The sequence below is a fragment of the Rhincodon typus genome, chromosome 1 (assembly GCF_021869965.1).
Source record: "Rhincodon typus isolate 14 chromosome 1, sRhiTyp1.1, whole genome shotgun sequence".
In the NCBI taxonomy this organism is placed as follows: domain Eukaryota; kingdom Metazoa; phylum Chordata; class Chondrichthyes; order Orectolobiformes; family Rhincodontidae; genus Rhincodon; species Rhincodon typus.
Window position 1 is genome coordinate 106739391 of NC_063332.1, and position 19737 is coordinate 106759127.

General features: G+C 40.3%; 1 protein-coding gene across 1 annotated transcript in view; it reads right to left on the reverse strand.

Annotated features, from left to right (window-relative positions):
• Positions 1-19449, reverse strand: part of ptpn13 (protein tyrosine phosphatase non-receptor type 13) — a 190343-nt gene extending 170894 nt beyond the window's left edge. The window contains exons 1-2 of the mRNA XM_048604393.1: positions 19366-19449; positions 3261-3380 (exon numbers count right to left, since the gene is read on the reverse strand). Coding sequence (XP_048460350.1) covers positions 3261-3375 — 115 coding nt within the window. The 5' untranslated portion in view covers positions 3376-3380; positions 19366-19449. The remainder of the gene's footprint in view (positions 1-3260; positions 3381-19365) is intronic.
• Between the last annotated feature and the right edge of the window lie 288 nt (positions 19450-19737).

Here is a 19737-nt window from a genome sequence, read left to right on the forward strand (position 1 = left end):
ATTTTTTGTTTTTTTTTTCTTAGTTCAGAAGAGAAGCAATAGCCTGAATAATACTTAGAAAACTGCTTGAAGTGCAGCCAGAGCAGAAGTGGGAAAGCAGAAGACCTTTTTGTTGTTACTAGTCATCTTTCTTCCTCGCTTTACCCTGACAGAGTTTTTCATAAAGCAAATTATTCAGACCTTCTTACCAATACAGCTTCACAACAAATTAGTGGTTTTGTAGCATAAAACTATTCCTGAGCATTAAATTAATCAGAATAACACCAACTGCTGCAAATCTAATTTTAAAACTTAACACTTAACAGATCCATCAGAAACTGAATTAGGACTATAAACAATGAAAACTCCACCAAACTTATCTCCAACTATCTGGACTCCACTTTCTCCCCCTTGGTGCAGGAACTCCCTACCTATGTCCGTGACACCACCCACGCCCTCCACCTCCTCCAGAACTTCCAATTCCCTGGTCCCCAACACCTCATCTTTACCATGGACGTCCAGTCCCTATACACCTGCATTCCCCATACAGATGGCCTAAAAACCCTCCGCTTCTTCCTGTCCCGCAGGCCCGACCAGTCCCCCTCCACTGATACCCTCATCCGCTTAGCCGAACTCGTCCTCACCCTCAACAACTTCTCTTTCAATTCCTCCCACTTCCTACAGACAAAGGGGGTGGCCATGGGTACCCACATGGGCCCAAGCTACACTTGCCTCTTTGTAGGTTATGTGGAACAATCCCTCTTCCGTACCTACACTGGCCCTAAACCCCACCTCTTCCTCTGTTACATTGATGACTGTATCGGCGCCGCCTCGTGCTCCCACGAGGAGCTCGAGCAGTTCATGCGCTGCACCAACACCTTCCACCCCAACCTTAAGTTCACCTGGACCATCTCTAACACCTCTCTCCTCTTTCTGGACCTCTCGGTCTCCATCTCGGGCAACCACCTAGCAACCGATATCCATTTCAAGCCCACCGACTCCCATAGCTACCTAGAATACTCCTCCTCCCACCCACCTTCCTGCAAAAATGCCATCCCCTATTCCCAATTCCTTCGCCTCCGCCGCATCTGCTCCCAGGATAAGGCATTCCACTCCCATACATCTCAGTTGTCCTCGTTTTTCAAGGACTGCAACTTCCCCCCCCACAGTGGTCGAGAACGCCCTCAACCGTGTCTCCCACATTTCCCGCAACTCATCCCTCACACCCCGTCCCCGCAATAACAACCAAAAAAGAATCCCCCTCGTCCTCACGTACCACCCCACCAACCTCCGGATCCAACGCATCATCCTCCGACACTTCTGCCATCTGCAATCCGACCTCACCACCAAAGACATCTTTCCCTCCCCACCCTTATCTGCTTTCCGGAGGGACCACTCTCTCCGTGACTCCCTTGTCTGCTCCACACTCCCCTCCAGCCCCACCACACCCGGCACTTTTCCCTGCAACCGCAGGAAGTGCTACACCTGTCCCCATACCTCCTCCCTCACCCCTATCCCAGGCCCCAAGAAGACTTTCCACATCAAGCAGATGTTCACCTGCACATCTGCCAATGTGGTATACTGCATCCGCTGTACCTGTTGTGGCCTCCTCTACATCGGGGAAACCAAGCGGAGGCTCGGGGACCGCTTTGCAGAACACCTACGCCCAGTTCACAATAAACAACTGCACCTCCCAGTCGCGAACCATTTCAACTCCCCCTCCCATTCCTCAGACGACATGTCCATCCTGGGCCTCCTGCAGTGCCACAACGATACCACCCGAAGGTTGCAGGAACAGCAACTCATATTCCACTTGGGAACCCTGCAGCCCAATGGTATCAATGTGGATTTCACAAGTTTCAAAATCTCCCCTCCCCCTACTGCATCCCAAAACACATCCAGCTCGTCCCCGCCTCCTTAACCTGTTCTTCCTCCCACCTATCCCCTCCTCCCACCTCAAGCCGCACCCCCATCTCCTACCTACTAACCTCATCCCGCCCCCTTGACTTGTCCATCCTCCCTGGACTGACCTATCCCCTCCCTAACTCCCCACCTACACTCACCTTTACTGGCTCCATCCCCGCCTCTTCGACCTGTCTGTTTCCTCTCCACCTATCCTCTCCTCTATTCATCTTCTATCCGCCTCCCCCTCTCTCCCTATTTATTTCAGAACCCCCTTCCCCTCCCCCATTTCTGATGAAGGGTCTAGGCCCGAAACGTCAGCCTTTCTGCTCCTATGATGCTGCTTGGCCTGCTGTGTTCATCCAGCTCTGGACCTTGTTGTCTCTAAAACTTACATGAATATTTCCCAAATATTTTTCTTGATATATATTTTGATGCAAAATAAACAATATTTTTAAGAAAATACTGATCAGGCTGGAAAAAAGAAAGACAGATGTGTGACCTGATAGGGATCCTTAAGATGAAACAGGGGCTTTGAGAGGGTACAAACAGTAAAAGTATTTCTGCTTGTAGGGAGACTAAAACTAGGAGCTATAAATCCAAGATTGTTTCTAATAAATTCAACAAAATGTACCAGAAAATTTTTTTTCCATCAGCAAGTGGTTAGAATGTGGAATATGCTACATGGAGAAAGTCACTAAGGAAAGTAGTATAGAGCTATACAAGGAAAGTGTGTCTGTTCCCAGAGAAAAAATGGTTGCCATAACCTGTTGCACTGTGATAGAATGTACTTAGGTAGATGTAGTTGATTTATAGGAGTCGGAGATACACGATGTTTTAACTCATCTGATCCATGTTCTCCATCCTCGCAGCTGATTTACAACATTTATGTTAATTCTCTTTAATACCACTTGTGCAGAAAATGTTGAGCACAGAAATGATTAATTTGTTTTAAAAGTCACTAGTGATCATTTAGGACTGTGTAACTAACGACTCGGCTCTCTTCTACATCGCATACCAAATCGCTGACCAGCATTGATTCTCAAAAATATGTTGAAGTGTCAATTTAGATTTTCCCTTTCAACACTTCGCTAAATACAGTGGGAGATGCCGCCAAGCTACCTTATGGGACCTGTACATTAATTGAACTGCTGCTCACAACTGAAATACCCTGCTCTGCAGACGTGATGCCCATAAATACAGCCATTAAGGAAACACCAGGTAAACATGAGTGGAGAAAGAAATAGAAGCTTCTGCTGATAAGGTTAGATGAAGGTGGATGGCGCTTTGGTGCCTGAACGATTTGGATGAAATGGCTTGCTTCTGGTGTTCTACATAATTCCCATCAATCAGCATGTTAAAATTAAATGGTTACATACCTTTGTGAAACAGATCTTGTAGGCATTCTGCACTCTGACTTAATACAGCCCAGATCTCCTCTTCTTCTAGTGATCCTCCCCGAACCTCCAGGGCCTCGGCCAATGAGACATGCATTTTACCTAATAACAAGAAGAAAATCAATTAAGAGTTACATTGATATGTTCATACTGTTCTATGTTAAAACACAAAACAGAATGCCGACAAATATATGGGAGATGTTCTGGACTAGAAATCCAACCCTAGACTAATGTTCTGAGGACACAGGTTCAATTCCCACCATTGGAGACAATGAAACCTGAAGGAAAATGGCAGCCATTGTCAATTGTCATTACAACCCATCTGGTTCACTGGTCTGTGAAAGGTAATCTGCTGTTTTTACTTGCATTGGCCTACATGTTGCTGTGGTTTGGAGTCACATGCCCTTGGGAAATTAGGGGTGGGCAATAAATACCAACAACACTCACATCCCATGAACAAATTAAAAAAAGGAGCAAGGAAAAGGTATTCAGTCCAAGATCAGACAGGCTCCTTATCAGAGCTTGGTCTGAAAAGTATACTTTCTTTCTGTAAACCAAAGGAACAGATTATGCTGTAGAAATAATGAGGAGGCTATCAGTGCTCCTTGGTTGCTCAATACCGGTCGATAGCCATCATATATACCAACTAGACTCACCAGAATCAACCAGTTCAACATTAGTCATGGGAACGATAATGGAATCCTTAATCAAGAGTAGAAAATATCTAGACATTGGATTTAATATGCAGCAGTCAACAGGAATTCCATTAGGTGTTCATGCTTGATCAACCTTATTCAATTCTTTGCAAAAGCGACAGCAAGAGTGAATAAAGTTAATGCAGTAGGGTCCTCAGAGTAAGAGAGTGTCATAGAGTCCTAAAGCACGGAGACAGGCCCTTTGGCCCAAACTGGTCCATGCCGACCATAATGTCCATCCACGCTAAGCCCATTTCCCTGCACTTGGCCCATATCCTTCTAAATTTTTTCCTATCCATGTATTTGTCCAAATGCCTTTTAAATGTTGTTAATGTACCCACCTCAACCACTTCCGGTGGCAGCTCATTCAATCTGCAAACCACCCTCTGTGTAAAAAAAAAAAGTTGCTTCTCAGGTTCCCATGTATTCTTTCCCCTTCTTACCTTAAACTGATGCCTTCTTGTCCTCGATTCCCCGACTCTGGGAAAAAGACTGAGTGCATTCACCCTATCCATACCTCTCACGATCTTATACACTTCTATAAGATACCCCCTCAGTCTCCTATGCTCTAAAGAAAAATGCCCTAGCTTGTCCAACCTCTCCCTACAACTCAGTCCCTCGAGTCCTGGCAACATCCTTGTAAATTTCTTCTGCACTTTTTCCAGTTTAATAACAACCTTCCTATAGCAAAACTGAACACAATACCTCAAGTGCAGCCTCACCAATGTCATGTACAACTGCATCATAACTTCACAACTTCTATACTCAATACCTTGACTGATCAAGGCCAGTGTGCCAAAAGCCTTCTTCACTGCCCTATCTACCTGTGACTCCACTTTCAGAGAACCACGCACCTGTACTCCAAGGTCCCTCTCTTCCACTAAACTCCTTCAGGCATTACCATTCACTATCAAACTCCTACCTGGATTTGATTTTCCAAAATGCAACACCTCATACTTACCTATATTAAACTCCATTTGCCATTTCTCAGCCCACTTGCCGAGCTGATCAAGATCCTGCTGCAATTTCTAATAACCTTCCGCACTGTCCACGGTACCACCTATTTTAATGTCATCCACAAACTTACTAATCATGCCTTGTACGTTCTCATACATTCTCATCCAAATCGTTGATATAGATAACAAACAGCAATGGGCCCAGCACCAACCCCTGAGACACACCAGTAGGCACAGGCCTCCAGTCAGACAAGCATCCTTCCAATATTATTCTCTGCTTCGTACCATCAAGCCAATCATGTATTCAATTTACCAGCTCTCCCTGGATTCCATGTGATCTAATCTTCCAGAGCAGCCTACCATGTGGAACCTTATCAAAATCCTTACTGAAATCCATATAGACTACGCTGACCACCCTGCCCTCATCAACCTTCCTGGTCACTTCATCAAATAACACTAACAAAATGGTGAGGCATTATCTCCCACACACGAAGCCATGCTGACTATGCCTAATCAAACCCGTCTTTCCAAATGCACGTGTATCTTATCCCTCAGAATCTTCTCAAGTAACTTACTTACCACAGACGTTAAGCTTACTGGTCTATAATTCCCAGGTTTCTCTTTGCAGCCCTTCTTGAATAAGGACATAACATAACATTCGCTACCCTCCAGTCTCCTGGGACTTCGCTCATGACTAATAATGATACAAATATAATCAGCCAGGGCCCCTGCAATTTCTTTCTTAGCATCTTGCAGGGTTCTTGGAAATATCTGGTCAGGACCAGGAGATTTATCAACCTTCGTACATTCTAACACTTCCAAAACCTCCTGTATTGTGATATGGACAATCCCCAAGATATCACCACTAACTTCCTCAAGTTCCCTAGTCTCCAAAACTAGAAGTCATAGGTTTAAGATGAGATGGGAAAGATTTGAAAGGGATCCGAGGGGCAACTTTTTTTTATACGCAAAGGGTGGAGCATGTATGGAATGAGCTGCCAGAGGAAGTGATGGAGGCTAGTACAATTACAGCATTTAAAACGCATGGGTATATGAATAGGAAGGGTTGTGAGGGATATGGGCCAAATGCTGGCAAATGGAACTAATTAAGTTGTCTGGTCAGCATGGACAAGTTGTACTAAAGGGCCTATTTTCATGCTGTACAGCTCTATGACTCAATGGTTTTCTGCAAAGATTGGTGTGCAACTAACTTTGTTCTCAATTTAAAGAAGTGATTCGTCAGCTCAAATCCTAAGTAAAGTCACAAAATCTGAGGACAACAAATTTTGGCAAATAATTAGTGTGAGACAAAATATAGGCTGACATTAATAAACGTGAAGAATGGGAGATGTAATTAGCAAATGAACTCTGGTTCAGATAAGTCATAGATGGCAGATCTCATTAAGAAAAACAAGAAAGCATGTTTTTTTTAAACCGGAGCAGAGGATCAGGAGGTGCAGCTCACAAATCACTAAGTTACAACATTGGTTGATAAAGCAGTAAAAGAAACAAGCATTTCTCACCGCCAGGATTTCATAAACATAGCAAGTGTTAAAACACAAACAGGACCCCCTCTTAGAGCACCCTGAACTAATTCATCTCCATATTGTAAAAAAAGGACACAGAATTATAAACAAACAGAAAGATCTTGTTTTTATGAAGAGTAGTTAAAATACATATATTGATGAAGTTAAATGGAGATTAGATAATTACACGTCAACATAGTAGAAGTATCTGTCAATGGGGGTTGGGTAAAGTAAGGGAGGAGTCCAGCATATGCACATTCTGCTAAATGAATTGTTTGTTTCTGTCCGATCGATATTTCATAATAATTTCGAAATCGTTAGGGCTTGTCAAACCTGCTAAAAATGTTTTAATGGTGAAATGCGTCCCACTTGCTGACACAAAACAAATTTTAGATATACAGAGGCTTATTCCTTCCAATTTTTAAATTATTGTTGGGGATTTCTAAAAGCAAAGTTACATTTTGACTTTGCAACTTACTTCTGCCTCTTCAATCTCTTTACAAAGACTCTTCATTGTTGTAATTTATTTTGTATCAAATTAAACATGCTAACTGACACATACTGGCTCAGACTCAGAGTGACTGCCTGTGATTCTTTGATATAATCCGTGAAAGGTGATAGAATTACCTATTCTGTTCACACAGGTCCCAGATGTTAAGTAGAGGGTGCTGCACCAAAATGCTGTTCTAATTATATTTACATTTAGTACAAACCTCAAAGAAAGTCTTTGGCCAAGTTCAAATTTAATGAACATCTGGCACATCTGCTCATAAATGAGTGTGAAATCTGGCCCCATGTCTATGTACCAATCCCCAAAGTTAAAAATGATTCACTTCCTTTAGAAAGCCTGAAAGCACTCAATATTTACTGTATCAGTAGTCGGAGTACAATTAACAGCATTTGCATATTAAAGCAACCTTGTATGGAACTTCACCTTCCACAGCTGGTGCAGTAATACAAATAGAGTAACCGCAGCTGACTGCTGGCACTATTCTTGGCAATTAATCACTTGATGCAAAACAGCAGCAGGATCGGACATCAAAATATTCTGACTAACGTACTAAGGTACCTTGTAAAAGTGAAACTTTCTCAAGAAAACACAAAAGAATTACAAAACCACCTCCATTTCCTGAGTATTATTTTGCTTATCTTGCAATAATACAAGTGGTTAGATATTTAGCTGGATAACTGGTTTGAGATGCAGAGTGATGCCAGCAGCGTGGGTTCAATTCCTGCATGGACTGAGGTTACCTTGAAGAACACTCTTTCTCAATTTTTCCTCTCACCTGAGGCACAATGACCCCCACCACCAATGTGTCTACCTATGGCAACTTTACCGTTCTGAATAGAACGGAATTGAATTTTACAGCGTGGAAATAGTCCATTGTGCCCAACAAATTCACTGATTCTCCGAACAGCATCCCACCCAGACTCACCCCCCTTCCCTATCCCTGTAACCGTGCATTTCCCACGGGCAATGCACCTTAACTACACATCCCTGGACACAATGGGCAATTTAGCATGGCCAATCCACCTAACATGGACATCTTTGGACTATGAGAGCAAACCGGAGGAAACACACGCAGACACGGGGAGAATATGTAAAAATCAGGTCTGAAGAAGGGCCTAAATCAGTACCGTCATTAAAAAGATAAGGTCAAAAGGTTAGCTGCTAGGGCTTTTGTTTTCACACCATTTTACATTGTTTAACTTGTGGACCATCAGACTTGGAATGAGTTCTGTTAATGCCGTTGCTTTATTAGCGAATGAATCCGAAATCAGACCAGCATCAGACACTCACTCAGATTGCATGGAACCTAATGGAATTGAGGATTTAATAAGGAGCCTCTAAGTTTCATAGTGTACAATTATCTGGCCAACAACAACAGATACCTTCCAAATTCCTGCTCTAAAGAGGGTAGAGAATAACTAATTATAAATTAAAACATAGACCAAATTGACTTATATGAAGCTGACAAGCTTTTTGAAGTGGGAGAGAAACAGTAAATGTTTTGAGTCTGGTATGACTTTTTTTCAGCACAGATCCTGTCAAACTGGAGTTTCTTTGACATTCTGTCTGTTTCAGTATCCGCAGTATTTTGCTTTACTTTTTGTTGACTAGTTAGAAATCAGTCAAATGGAAACATTATTGTTCTGCTCCATTTATTTCAAAGTAATGCCTACAAACTTATGCCACTGATGAATGATTCTGGAATTTACTATTCTTATATATGCAGTCAGATACTAACAAACTAACCAAACAAAACATCCTCAGGGAGTAAACTGGATTTATGTAGCACTGTTTCATACTTTTTATAAATTTCACAAAATAATTACATATTTTGTTGTTCTAAAGTACGGAGCTGTTACATAGAAAAACAAGATGGTTACTTTGACTACAAAGCACCAATAAGATAAATGCTATTTAATCTGGGTTTTAGAAACAGCATTAGCAAAGAAACTAGCCTACTCATCTTCAAATAGTGCCTACAGGGTTTTTGCCAAATGGGCTTCAGTTCAGCATTACCACCCAAAGATAGCATTCCCCAAAGTGCAGCACTCCCACAGAACTATTTTGAAGCATCAAACCACACACAGCCATACACAAAAACCCTAGAATGTTGCTCAAATCCTCAACTTTCCGACTCAAGAAGCGGAACTGAAAACACTGAATAAAAGAAAAACAGTGCAACACGTTATACATTTTCAATTTATACATACCGTTAAGATTTGTACCTTTCTGAAAAAACCTAGCAATTGCACATGCAGCAGCATTTTTGTTTTAAATAAAGTCAGCCACATCAGAACTGCAAAACACACCATATTCATTGTTATAAACCAGCGAACAGAAATTGTACAATCAAATTACCTGGTAGGATAGAGTCGCAAACACAAGAATTCCAATGTTTGAACTCCAAATTGCATCAAATTAGAGTGGGACACTACAATTGTGTTATCTGATTAAGTCAAGCCAGAAGAAAATGTTTCTAGTATCATGTGACTCAGTAGTAGATTCCCCACCTTTGGGCCAGCAGGTTTGGGTTCAAATCCTACCCGCATGTCTGGACGGGTTGATTAGAATAACTAAAAACTTTCAACAGATGTCCCATGATCTGTAAATAGTATGCATCAAAAATTAGCTATTGTCACGAAACAGTTCATAAAATAATCTTTGAATCAAGCAATTCTGAGAGTCCGAAAAATGTCAAAAGGAAATTTCTACTAAACACAAAATAAAAAAAGTCTATGTTCAATTACATAACTACCAAACTAACCTACAGTTTACTACTCCATGACATAATTAGCCTTGTATTGTAGCTATGTTCTCCTATTCTTGTGACATATACTGGCTCCGATTTTAACTGGCAACATTGTGAAATTGGACCGGGAGGACCGAATCCGTCACATGCTCCGTATTGGCCAGATTCTTAGAAAAACAAACAAACAGGATTCAATAATGTCATCAAGACTCAATCTGCAACATCGGGCAAAAGCTGCCAACAGCAGGATCCTGCATCCACATGTAATCTGAAGGGAAGTTTTCAATTTACTTCCTTTTTTTCCCCTCAGGTCAGGAATGCTCCTTTGACCCATACAAGGAATCTTTAGTATTTCCATGTCATGGTTATACATTGTCTCCTCAATTGCAGTTAAATAACCAAGCCCCACAACACTCTCAACCCCAAGCTTCGAAACCCTACCCCCAACAATGCTCCACCCCCAAGCCACGGCCTTCGGTTTTCCTTCCCAATGACTAGCAAGGATGATGACAGGCAGAGTAAACTGGGTCTAAATCTCCGGATTCTGTGTCTATACCACGCAAGTTCAGATGAATGAGACATGATGCCACTGAATTATAGAAGATTCTGAAGAAGCTTGACGAGGCAGGCACTGAGAATGCTTCCCATGGCAGGGGAATATAGAACACAGGCACAAGATCAGTGGACTGATTATTTCGACCTAACTGGAGGAAAAATTCATTCACTCGAAGTGCTGTGAATCTCTGGAATTCTGTACCCAGGCAGTTGTGGATGCTCCATCATTGACTAAATTTAAGACTGGGATAGACAAATCTTGGATCTTTCACAAAGTCATGGGTTGTGGTCATTAAGTGGGAAATTAGGGTTCAGCACCCTAATGTTCAAACATTATTGCATTAAGTGGTGAACAGGCTGTATGGTCCACTCCTGCTCTTTCTACCGTTCTCATAGATTACCAGCTGCAGCCTCCCACTGCTTGCCTGAGAGTCCTCCAGCTGTCCAAATTGTGGGCAAGATTACAGCACTTTACTGAATCAAGGCTGATGTGCGTTGCACTGAGAAAAGACTCAGACAGACTTACAGTAAGCAGACTGCATTGATCTAACTTTATATACGCCTCCCCACAGAACAGCAACAGCACCAGATGGTCAGCTGCAATGTTCCCTCTAAGCTGCTTGCTGTGCAGCTGCTCAAGGAGGTCCACACACACAGATCAGCATACAAACTCATTGACTCCCGGTTCCAGAAGTCACTGTTGCACACAGACCTTGGAGTTCCTAGTAGCAAGAGCAGGAGGAAAATTTGATTGAAAATAGATCAGCTGTACAATACAAGACATTCTCTTCTCATTTGTAAAACAAGTACATAATTCACCAGAATTTAATATAACTAAACCAATATTAACAGTATCTGAAATTCAACAAGTTGGGTTGTAAATTCTTTTTTACTGTAGTCACAATGAGACTATGTGACTAATATTACCAGAACACGCTACATGATTTCCCTAAGAGTAATATATGTTCAGCAAAAAGAAATCAGAAAGAAGTAATTAAAATAACTCCTTTTTTTCTTTCTTCTTAGATGCTTCTGCCTTCTTTCTCTAAAAGGAGGCTGCCTGGTGAGCAGACACCAAACGCAGACTGGGCGACCACTTCATGGAACACTTCTGCTTTGTTCATAGAAATGACCCTGACCAGCCGGCTGCTCAGTATTTCAATAGACCATCTTGCTCGCAAGTTAACATTTCTGTCCTGAGCTTGCTGCAAAGTTCCAACAAAGCACAAACTCGATGAACAACATCTCATTTTCTGTTTAGGTACTTTATAGTCTTGAGATCTCAATACTGAATTCCATAACTTCAGAACTAAGCATATTATGTCTGTTCTCCATTTTTCTTACATTGGGGAAGGGTTGGAGGGGAGGTGCGGGTAGAGAAGACAAAGCCTTGTCTTGTTTCTGTCTTGGTTACTTTGCTCTTAGTAGAGAGGTCTCGTTCTTTCTCTTTCACAGTATTTAGTTTATAGCCATTTTACTTTTTTTTCTTTCACTACGTTAACATCCCTTTTATATTTTGTGCTGGACCTTTACATTAACTGCCCTCTTTGTTCCTCCTCTGCCTTGGTCACAAGTCTAAAAAAATTCCAGCGCCTTTTAGTTCTGAAGAGTCATACCAGATTCGAAACATGAACTCTGTTTCTCCATCCACAGATGCTGCCAGACCTGCCGAGTTTCTCCAGCAGCCTCTATGTTTGAGATTTCCAGTATCCCCCAAAGGATTTTGCTTTTATTTTTTCTTTTTCTGACTGAGGATATCTGCATCCATTACCAATAGCTTGACTCTGCCAAATCAACATCTGACTGTGTCAACCTGGAACTTCAACATTGACTACAAACTCCACTTCATAGCTGATACCGTGATATTAATTGATTTATCTTGGTCAAAAAAAAAAAAAAAAAAAAAAAAAAAAAAAAAAATCGCTGGCTCAATTTGCTTTTCTGTGGATTCCATGATGCTGGCAAACATGGAGGTTCTTTGTGAATTCCACTTTCTTTCTGACTTCCACTTTGAACTGTAGGAGGAACTTGAACTGTAGGATACTTGTAATACTCTCCGTTTGTTTGAATTTCTCATTCCAGCAGAGGACAGATGAGGAGACACAAGTGTACGTGTAACGTCACCGAACTAGTAACCCAGGCTAATGCTCTAGGGTTAAATAAAGTCCGAGTAAGGTGGATGCTAGAGATCTGAAATAAAAACAAAGTGCTAAAGAAAATCAGCATGTCTGGCAGCATCTGCTGAGAGTGAAACAGAGTTAAAGTTCTTAATCTCTCTGCAAATGCTGCAAGCCTGCTGAGTTACTCCAGCATTTTCTTTTTTAACAACGTGCTGGGAACAAAATCCCAGCATGGCAGCTGCTGGAATTTGAATTCAATTAATAAATATGGAATTAAAAGTTAGTCCTTGCGTTGATAACTATGAGACTATCTAATGTCCTTTAGGGAGGAAAATCTAACATCTTTAGTTGTCTAGTCTATACGTGACTCCAAACTCTCAGAAAAGTTAGTTGACTCTGAGCTGCCCTCTGAAATGGCCTCAGAAGCCTCTCAGTTCAAGGGCAGTTAATGAAGCGTAACAAATGGTGACCTTACAAGCGATACACGCCTTCATTGAAAGAATAAGAAGTCTTTTTTCCAGTCCCCGCTAGATGTAACTTCTCCTGGTTATTGGCTTTCAGCCATATGTGCATTCTTCATTTGAAACTACAATAGCTTTCTGTGATAAGGATGAATTTCTCCATGCCCTCAAATATGCTTTCAATGCCAGTTTTCTACAATTATGCACCCTACTGATTCACTGAGCTGTACCTGAACAGAATGTGCACATTTTTCAAAACACAAACTGCATCAAAATCAACTTTAAGAATTCCAAGTGTATCAATGTTCTTTGGTTCATAATTTCTCAAATGAAACTGTAAAAGACATCCATTCTAGACTTGTCACCATCTTTTTGCTGTGTACTGCACTAGGAAAGGACCTACTATGCTGATACACTGTGGGCAACTCTTGTTAAATTACCTTTATTTCCTTCTCCCCAACAGAAGCAGAGGAGGCATCAGAGAGGCAATACTAGTCATTTTAATCAATCTGCTCAGTTATGTTATTATAAACCTCCGGGGCAAGTGGGACTTAAACACAGACTTTTTTGTTCCAAGGTCTGTGCTACAAGACATTATTACTACATCTGCCATTAAGGTTAGCAAGTCTCCACTTGCTTGGCCTTGCAGCTTTTCAATGAACAAACACCTTACCCTGAACCTTCCCTGCCATTATTCATTGCAATGCCATTCATCAAATTCACATTTATATTCAATGTAAACAAGACTATTGCAAAACAGCTCACATTACCAGTAGGAAACGCTGCATGACTGTATGACCTGCACATGCACAACAATTTTTTTTTATTCATTTGTGGTATTTGAGTGGCACTGGCTGGTCAGCATTTATTGCCCGTCACTAGTTGCCCTTGAGGAGGTGGTGGCAAGCTGACTTCTTGAACTGCTACAGTTCACTTGCTTTGGTTGACCACAAAGCCCTTAGGGAGGCAATTACAGGATTCTGACCCAGCAACAGTGAGGAAATGGTGATATATTTCCAGGTCAGGAGGCTTGGAGGGGAACTTGAAGTTGAACTTGAAATTAATATGATTGTATCTCATATTCTGAAATCATTCGCCCAATGCCCTATAAATGGAGATTCGGAGGAAAACTCTGAGATAAGTCAACCGGAGCCACAATTTAGGATTTTTTAAAAAAATTGTTAAGTCTGAGTGAATGACAACGTGGTTTTGACTGTAAACTGACTGAAGAGTGAAAATATATCCCCTAATTGAGGTAAATGCTTTTAAAGTGAAATTGAAATGCATCCTATTAAGTTTTCCACAACATTAAAAATAACTGACAGGCTCCAATTTGTCTAGCTGAAGCTTTGATCTAGATTAATTAAGATGGGATAAATTGTGAAATGTAAGCAGAACATAAGACACAAACTTTGCTTCTCATTAACTGATTAAAGTGCACATGAAGTTGTGGCAAAGTTGGGCATTTGTGGATTGGAAGGCAGGACGTTAGAATTTTGTGTTTGTAAAATATTGACGTTTGTAAAATGCAAGGGAGTGAAAGCAGTGTGTGGTCCCTTTAAAAGATGACGTGCTTTTTCATAGAATCATAGAATCCCTACAGTGTGGAAACAGGCCCTTCGGCCCAACAAGTCCACACCAAACCTCACAGCATTCCACCATGCCCATCCCCCTATAACCCACCTAATCTACACCGCCCTGAACACTACAGGCAATTTAGCATGGCCAATCCACCTACCCTGCACACCTTTGGATTGTGGGAGGAAACCGGAGCACCCGGAGGAAACCCACGCAGACATGGGGAGAATGTGCAAACTCCACACAGACAGTCGCCCGAGGCTGGAATCGAACCCGGGTCCCTGGTGCTGTGAGGCAGCAGTGCTAACCACTGTGCCACCGTGCTGCCCCATGCTTAGAGATTCAAAAAGGTTGTCTGTGGGCAGCAGCTTGTGGGTTTGCAGGTGCCCAGAGCACCTGAATTGAAACATTTGTATCAAAAGGCTGTCCAGTCAGCAGGCCAAGCAGCAGTTTTGTTATCAAGATAAGCTCTGAATTTAGCCAATTAATTTGAACCAGGCACCCAGATAACGAAAAAAAAATAAATCTGATAGGTTTTGACAACATAGGACGAATCCTATTGTAAGGAATATTGATATGTCATCAAGGGTATAAAGGAAGGAGCAGTTCCCATCTGCAGGAGTCAACAGCTCTCAAGAGAGAATCTCTAGCTCTCACAGTCTTCTCTAAATTTTACAGAAAGCACCATCTAAATCAAAGGTACCTACGGCACAACTACTTAATATTCCTGACAGAAGAATTCCATAGAGAAAGCATTCCTGACAGAACATTCAACGGAGAAGGCATAGAACATTCCGGAAGACATGTAATCTGGCTGTAATTTCAAGAAACTAAATTCTATTTTTTATTATTTTTGTTTTATATAAATGGGACTTGTATTTATTGGAACAGCATACCAGTAGAATCTGTGTTATTCAGGAATAGTTAGTAGTTAGAAGGGGTTTATTTGGTTTGTTAATAATTTAGTTAATTTGTTCACTGTTGGATAAATATGTTGTTACTTATTGATTATAAAATGAATGTTAGGGGTTTATTTTACTTAACCACTAGAAGTTGCTAAAAAAAGGGATTACACTCCTTCTCACACTCCTTTTAACAGATTACAGGGTGAGACCATCCTCTCTGGGTGTTTCGGTTTTAGACATCAGAGTGGGGTCAAGCTCCACTTTAGAACAAAGTTTTGCAGCAACATTCTGTGGTGCTTTCAGTAACTAATTTTGATGTTAAAAAAAAAGGCAATCCCAGCATCAGAAAGAAATTTTTACTGTTAAATTTGGATATTTTTCAAGTACATGGTAAGTGCATTTTTGGCACTAGAAAATCACATTACTTTTGAGAGTTATGAAAAATATCACAAGTTTTATGTTTTATTGACTTTACTGCAGTCTATCTATAAAAGTTGATCTTCTCACCTCTAATACGGTTCACATACTTCACTGTACTATTTCAGTTGTAAAAACTGTAATTATTTTAGCTGTTCGATTGCAATCTTGCATTTCCTCAACACAGAGATTTGTGACACAGTAAAAGTCTTTGTAATTGCTGCTACACAGCTCACAGTAGCTGAGGTAATTGCTGGACATGAACTCTGCAAATCCAGAGCAAATACGCAACATGTATCCTTCCAGATCACGGGGGCATGGTTTCTTACAACTGAAAGTACAATGTTCAAATCTATTTTTCAATTTTAATTATATTGGAACATAATTTAACTAAAATAGGTAAACAAACAATTTGCACCTATACAGGGTCATTAAAACCATTCCAAGACACTTAAAGATTTAAGGAAACAACAAATGCCAAGTCAAAGGATTTATTGTGGAGATCAAATGCTTGGTTCTTTCAACAGTGCCTTACAGAAAAGAGAGGTGGAGCATCAAAAATATTCAGAGAGAATTTAAAACTACGGAGAGTTAATTACCCACAATCCCCTGAAAGGTGTCAACTCTTACTAAGATACACTTGTGCAAATGCCATCACTTCACAAACCCAATCTTGGCCTCACCTCTAAGTAATTCCCGCATGGCTCTGTATCATTAGTAAGGACTCATGCAGACAGCACATACTAGAAAAATAACTTCTCTGATAAATAGTCAAAATAGATAAAGATGCAGCATTTTTGGTGATTACAGAAGGGAGGTCAGCATTTGAGAAGTGATTTTGGTAGCAGATTATCAGACCTATGATAAACAGTGGAAGAAAGCAATGGCGGTCATGTAGCACACAGCAGGAACACTGCTCTGCATTAGAAATGGCTGAATATCATATGCTTTAGAATAGCAGATTGTACAATCTAGGAACAACTTTGGTACACAATTCTTTTCCACACCAGAAATATACTTAACATGTGAATTTTTGGGAAGTAAACATAAAAAGCAAATCTTGCGATACTGACTAACGCTTCAACACTTTAAATCCATGTCCTGCTCTGTGCCTTCACTTTCAAATTAATCTTGTTTAAAGATTTGGAAAAATCCATTAGCTCTGTTATAGTTTCCAAGAAACAGATGCTGAAGCAAAGAAAAATAATTTCTTTCCAAAGAAAATGTCATCACATATAATGCTGGATGGCAAGATTGTTTGAAATTTGAGGTTTGTAAACATCAAGAAATATTATCTTTTTTTTGGTTTTATGTTGGAAATTTAGCAGTATGTAGTGCAAAAAGGTTTTTGGAACAGGATGCAATTATTATTTTATGCTACAGATTTTTAGTCTGATGAACCAGCTAAATGAAGTGGGTAGAACAGAATAGCAGCTTCTGCCTGTTACGCAAGCAAGCAATACTTAGTTGTAATTAATTTAGGACAAATGAAATGAAACTTCTTTCTTCTAATTCTGAAGAATTGTGGCTAAAATTGGTTACGGGAGGACATGCAGCTGTTTACTCCAATCACCACCATTGAAATATTGACAAATATAATAACTGATCCCATTTAAAATATACACAGACATGAGATGAAAGTGAGAAGGCATGCCCTCCAAACCGGAAAATGTATCATACCGGGATATATTATACCAGCAGAAACTTGGTCTCAGCAGAATCATCTACTGTCTGTATTTTGTAGATAAGATTTGAGCACCATAGGTTCAACATGGGCATAAGACATCAACAAAACAGTACTGGCCATTCACAAAGGCTTAAAAATGCAAGTCGTGTTTGTGCTGCAAACCTAAATAAAACCTCCTTGCAGCGAATCCAGAGAGCAATATGTATAAGCTTGGGTTTCTCAAAGTAGGGATCAGGACCTCAAGTAGGGTAGCAAGCCAAAATTTTGGAAATGCAAGCCCCCTTCCATTCTCTCTCACAGGCTCTTCTTCCCCTTTGATCTGCTGTCATAGTTCTCCCCATTATTCACCCAACTACCAGTTCTCATCGAGGGGCTGCAACAAATTTCACAGGGGATAACATTTGGGAAACCCTGATATAAGTACTTCCCAATCCAGAAATCTACTCCTGACTCCCCTACTAAGACGTATAAGAATAAAGATACTTCCAATATTAAGTTATTTTTAATAAATCAAAGATCTTAGAAAATGGCCTGACATTGCTGGATCAAATGGTTCATCTGCACCTTTTTTTGCTTTACCTCTGTAAAAGATGAAAAGTATACAATACTCAAAACAAAGTTTTCCTTCTCCCGACCTTCAATAGAGCAACAGTAAAATAGAAAACAATCATTTCTGTACGCTAAAATTCCAGATCACTCAAATTTAGCTTTTAAAATACTTTCCAAATCCATGACCACTTCCATCTAGAAGGACAATGGCAGGCGAGACATGGGATCACACTGGAAAGTTCTCCTCCAAGCCACTCACCAACATGACTTGGAAATAGATCTCCATTATTTCACTGTCACTGGGTCAAATTCCCTCTCTAAGGGCACGAGAGTCTAACGGTTCAAGAAGGCAGCTCACCACCACCTTCTCAAGAGCAACTAGGAATGGGCAATAAATGCTGGCCAGCCAGCAATGCTCACATTCCACAATTATAAAGAACAATAGTCTGTCTATATGTTCTCTTAAAAAAAAAATCAAAACCTATTTCAAAACAAACTGAATGATATAAATGGATTTTATACTTTAAAAATGAGAGCTTTGTCAAATATCTTTTGCTTCCCTCTTTGCACCTGGGTTCATTGTGTGAGCTACCGAAAGCAATTTACCATCAGAAGAGGCCAAACACATGATTGAGATCAAAAGTTACTGGAACTGAATAAAAAACACTTCTATTCCAAATGCACTTCTAGTTTTTTTTACCCCCCTCTCATCAGTCTAAAGCTAAAAATGTGGGGACAGAACAATGTGTCATCATGGCTCCATTCCCAGACACACACACATCCATTTGCTCCAAACAAAAGCAAGTCATTTCCTCTGCCCCCTCATTTATTGAGATACCATTTGTGACTACATCAGATGTGATATTTACTACTGGAATACAAACTTATCCCACATTCTGTTTCTATGCCAACTTCACATATGAAGAAATCCCATTGTAACAGCAGAATAGTCATCTCATTACAACATCATGGTGCCTGGAAATCCACATCTGCATGAATACAACATGTCACACTCTCACAATGAGAAGAATCTAGTAATTTCACTATGACAGTACTGAACAACATTCCCCGCCCCCACCCAGTACAGTTCAATGCTCTTCCATTAGAAAAATTTACATTATTAAGACTTAAGAAAAGGCCAACGTAAGTATGACCGTTACACGCACATATTTATAACCAAATTCAGAAGCAGCTATAGGTCATTAATGCAAACTTAAATAAAGTAGTTTAGGAAGGAATTAATAAGTGTTGCAATATAAGGCAAGACAGGACAGTAATGAAACCTATAATTAAAATAAATGAAAGCGATACAGTGGGGATGCTGGAAATCACAAATAAAAAAAAAAGTTATTCAGAAATTCTGCTGGTCTGGCATTACCTGTGGAGAGGGAAACGGAGTTATTATTAAGAGTCTTATATGCGTCTTCCTTATTTACAAGATTTTGAATTTTCCAGCAGGTTCTGTTACTGAAAAGAATGAGACATGGATAGTGTTTAAAATGTGCAGATTAGCAAATTGATAAATAAATGATTAATAACACAGAGCAGACAAGTCACATCTGCAAGTGAAAACTCTACTAACCTCCTTTAAACTAAAATGATTTCACAGACAATAGTTTTAATTAATATAAAACAAGCTACAATTCAAAGGTGTGAACATTTGTAGTTTCGTGTATTGCATTTGTATTATTCCGATTTTTCTATGGCTCAAATAATATCTTGTTTATTAAAAACAGAAATTGCTAGAGAA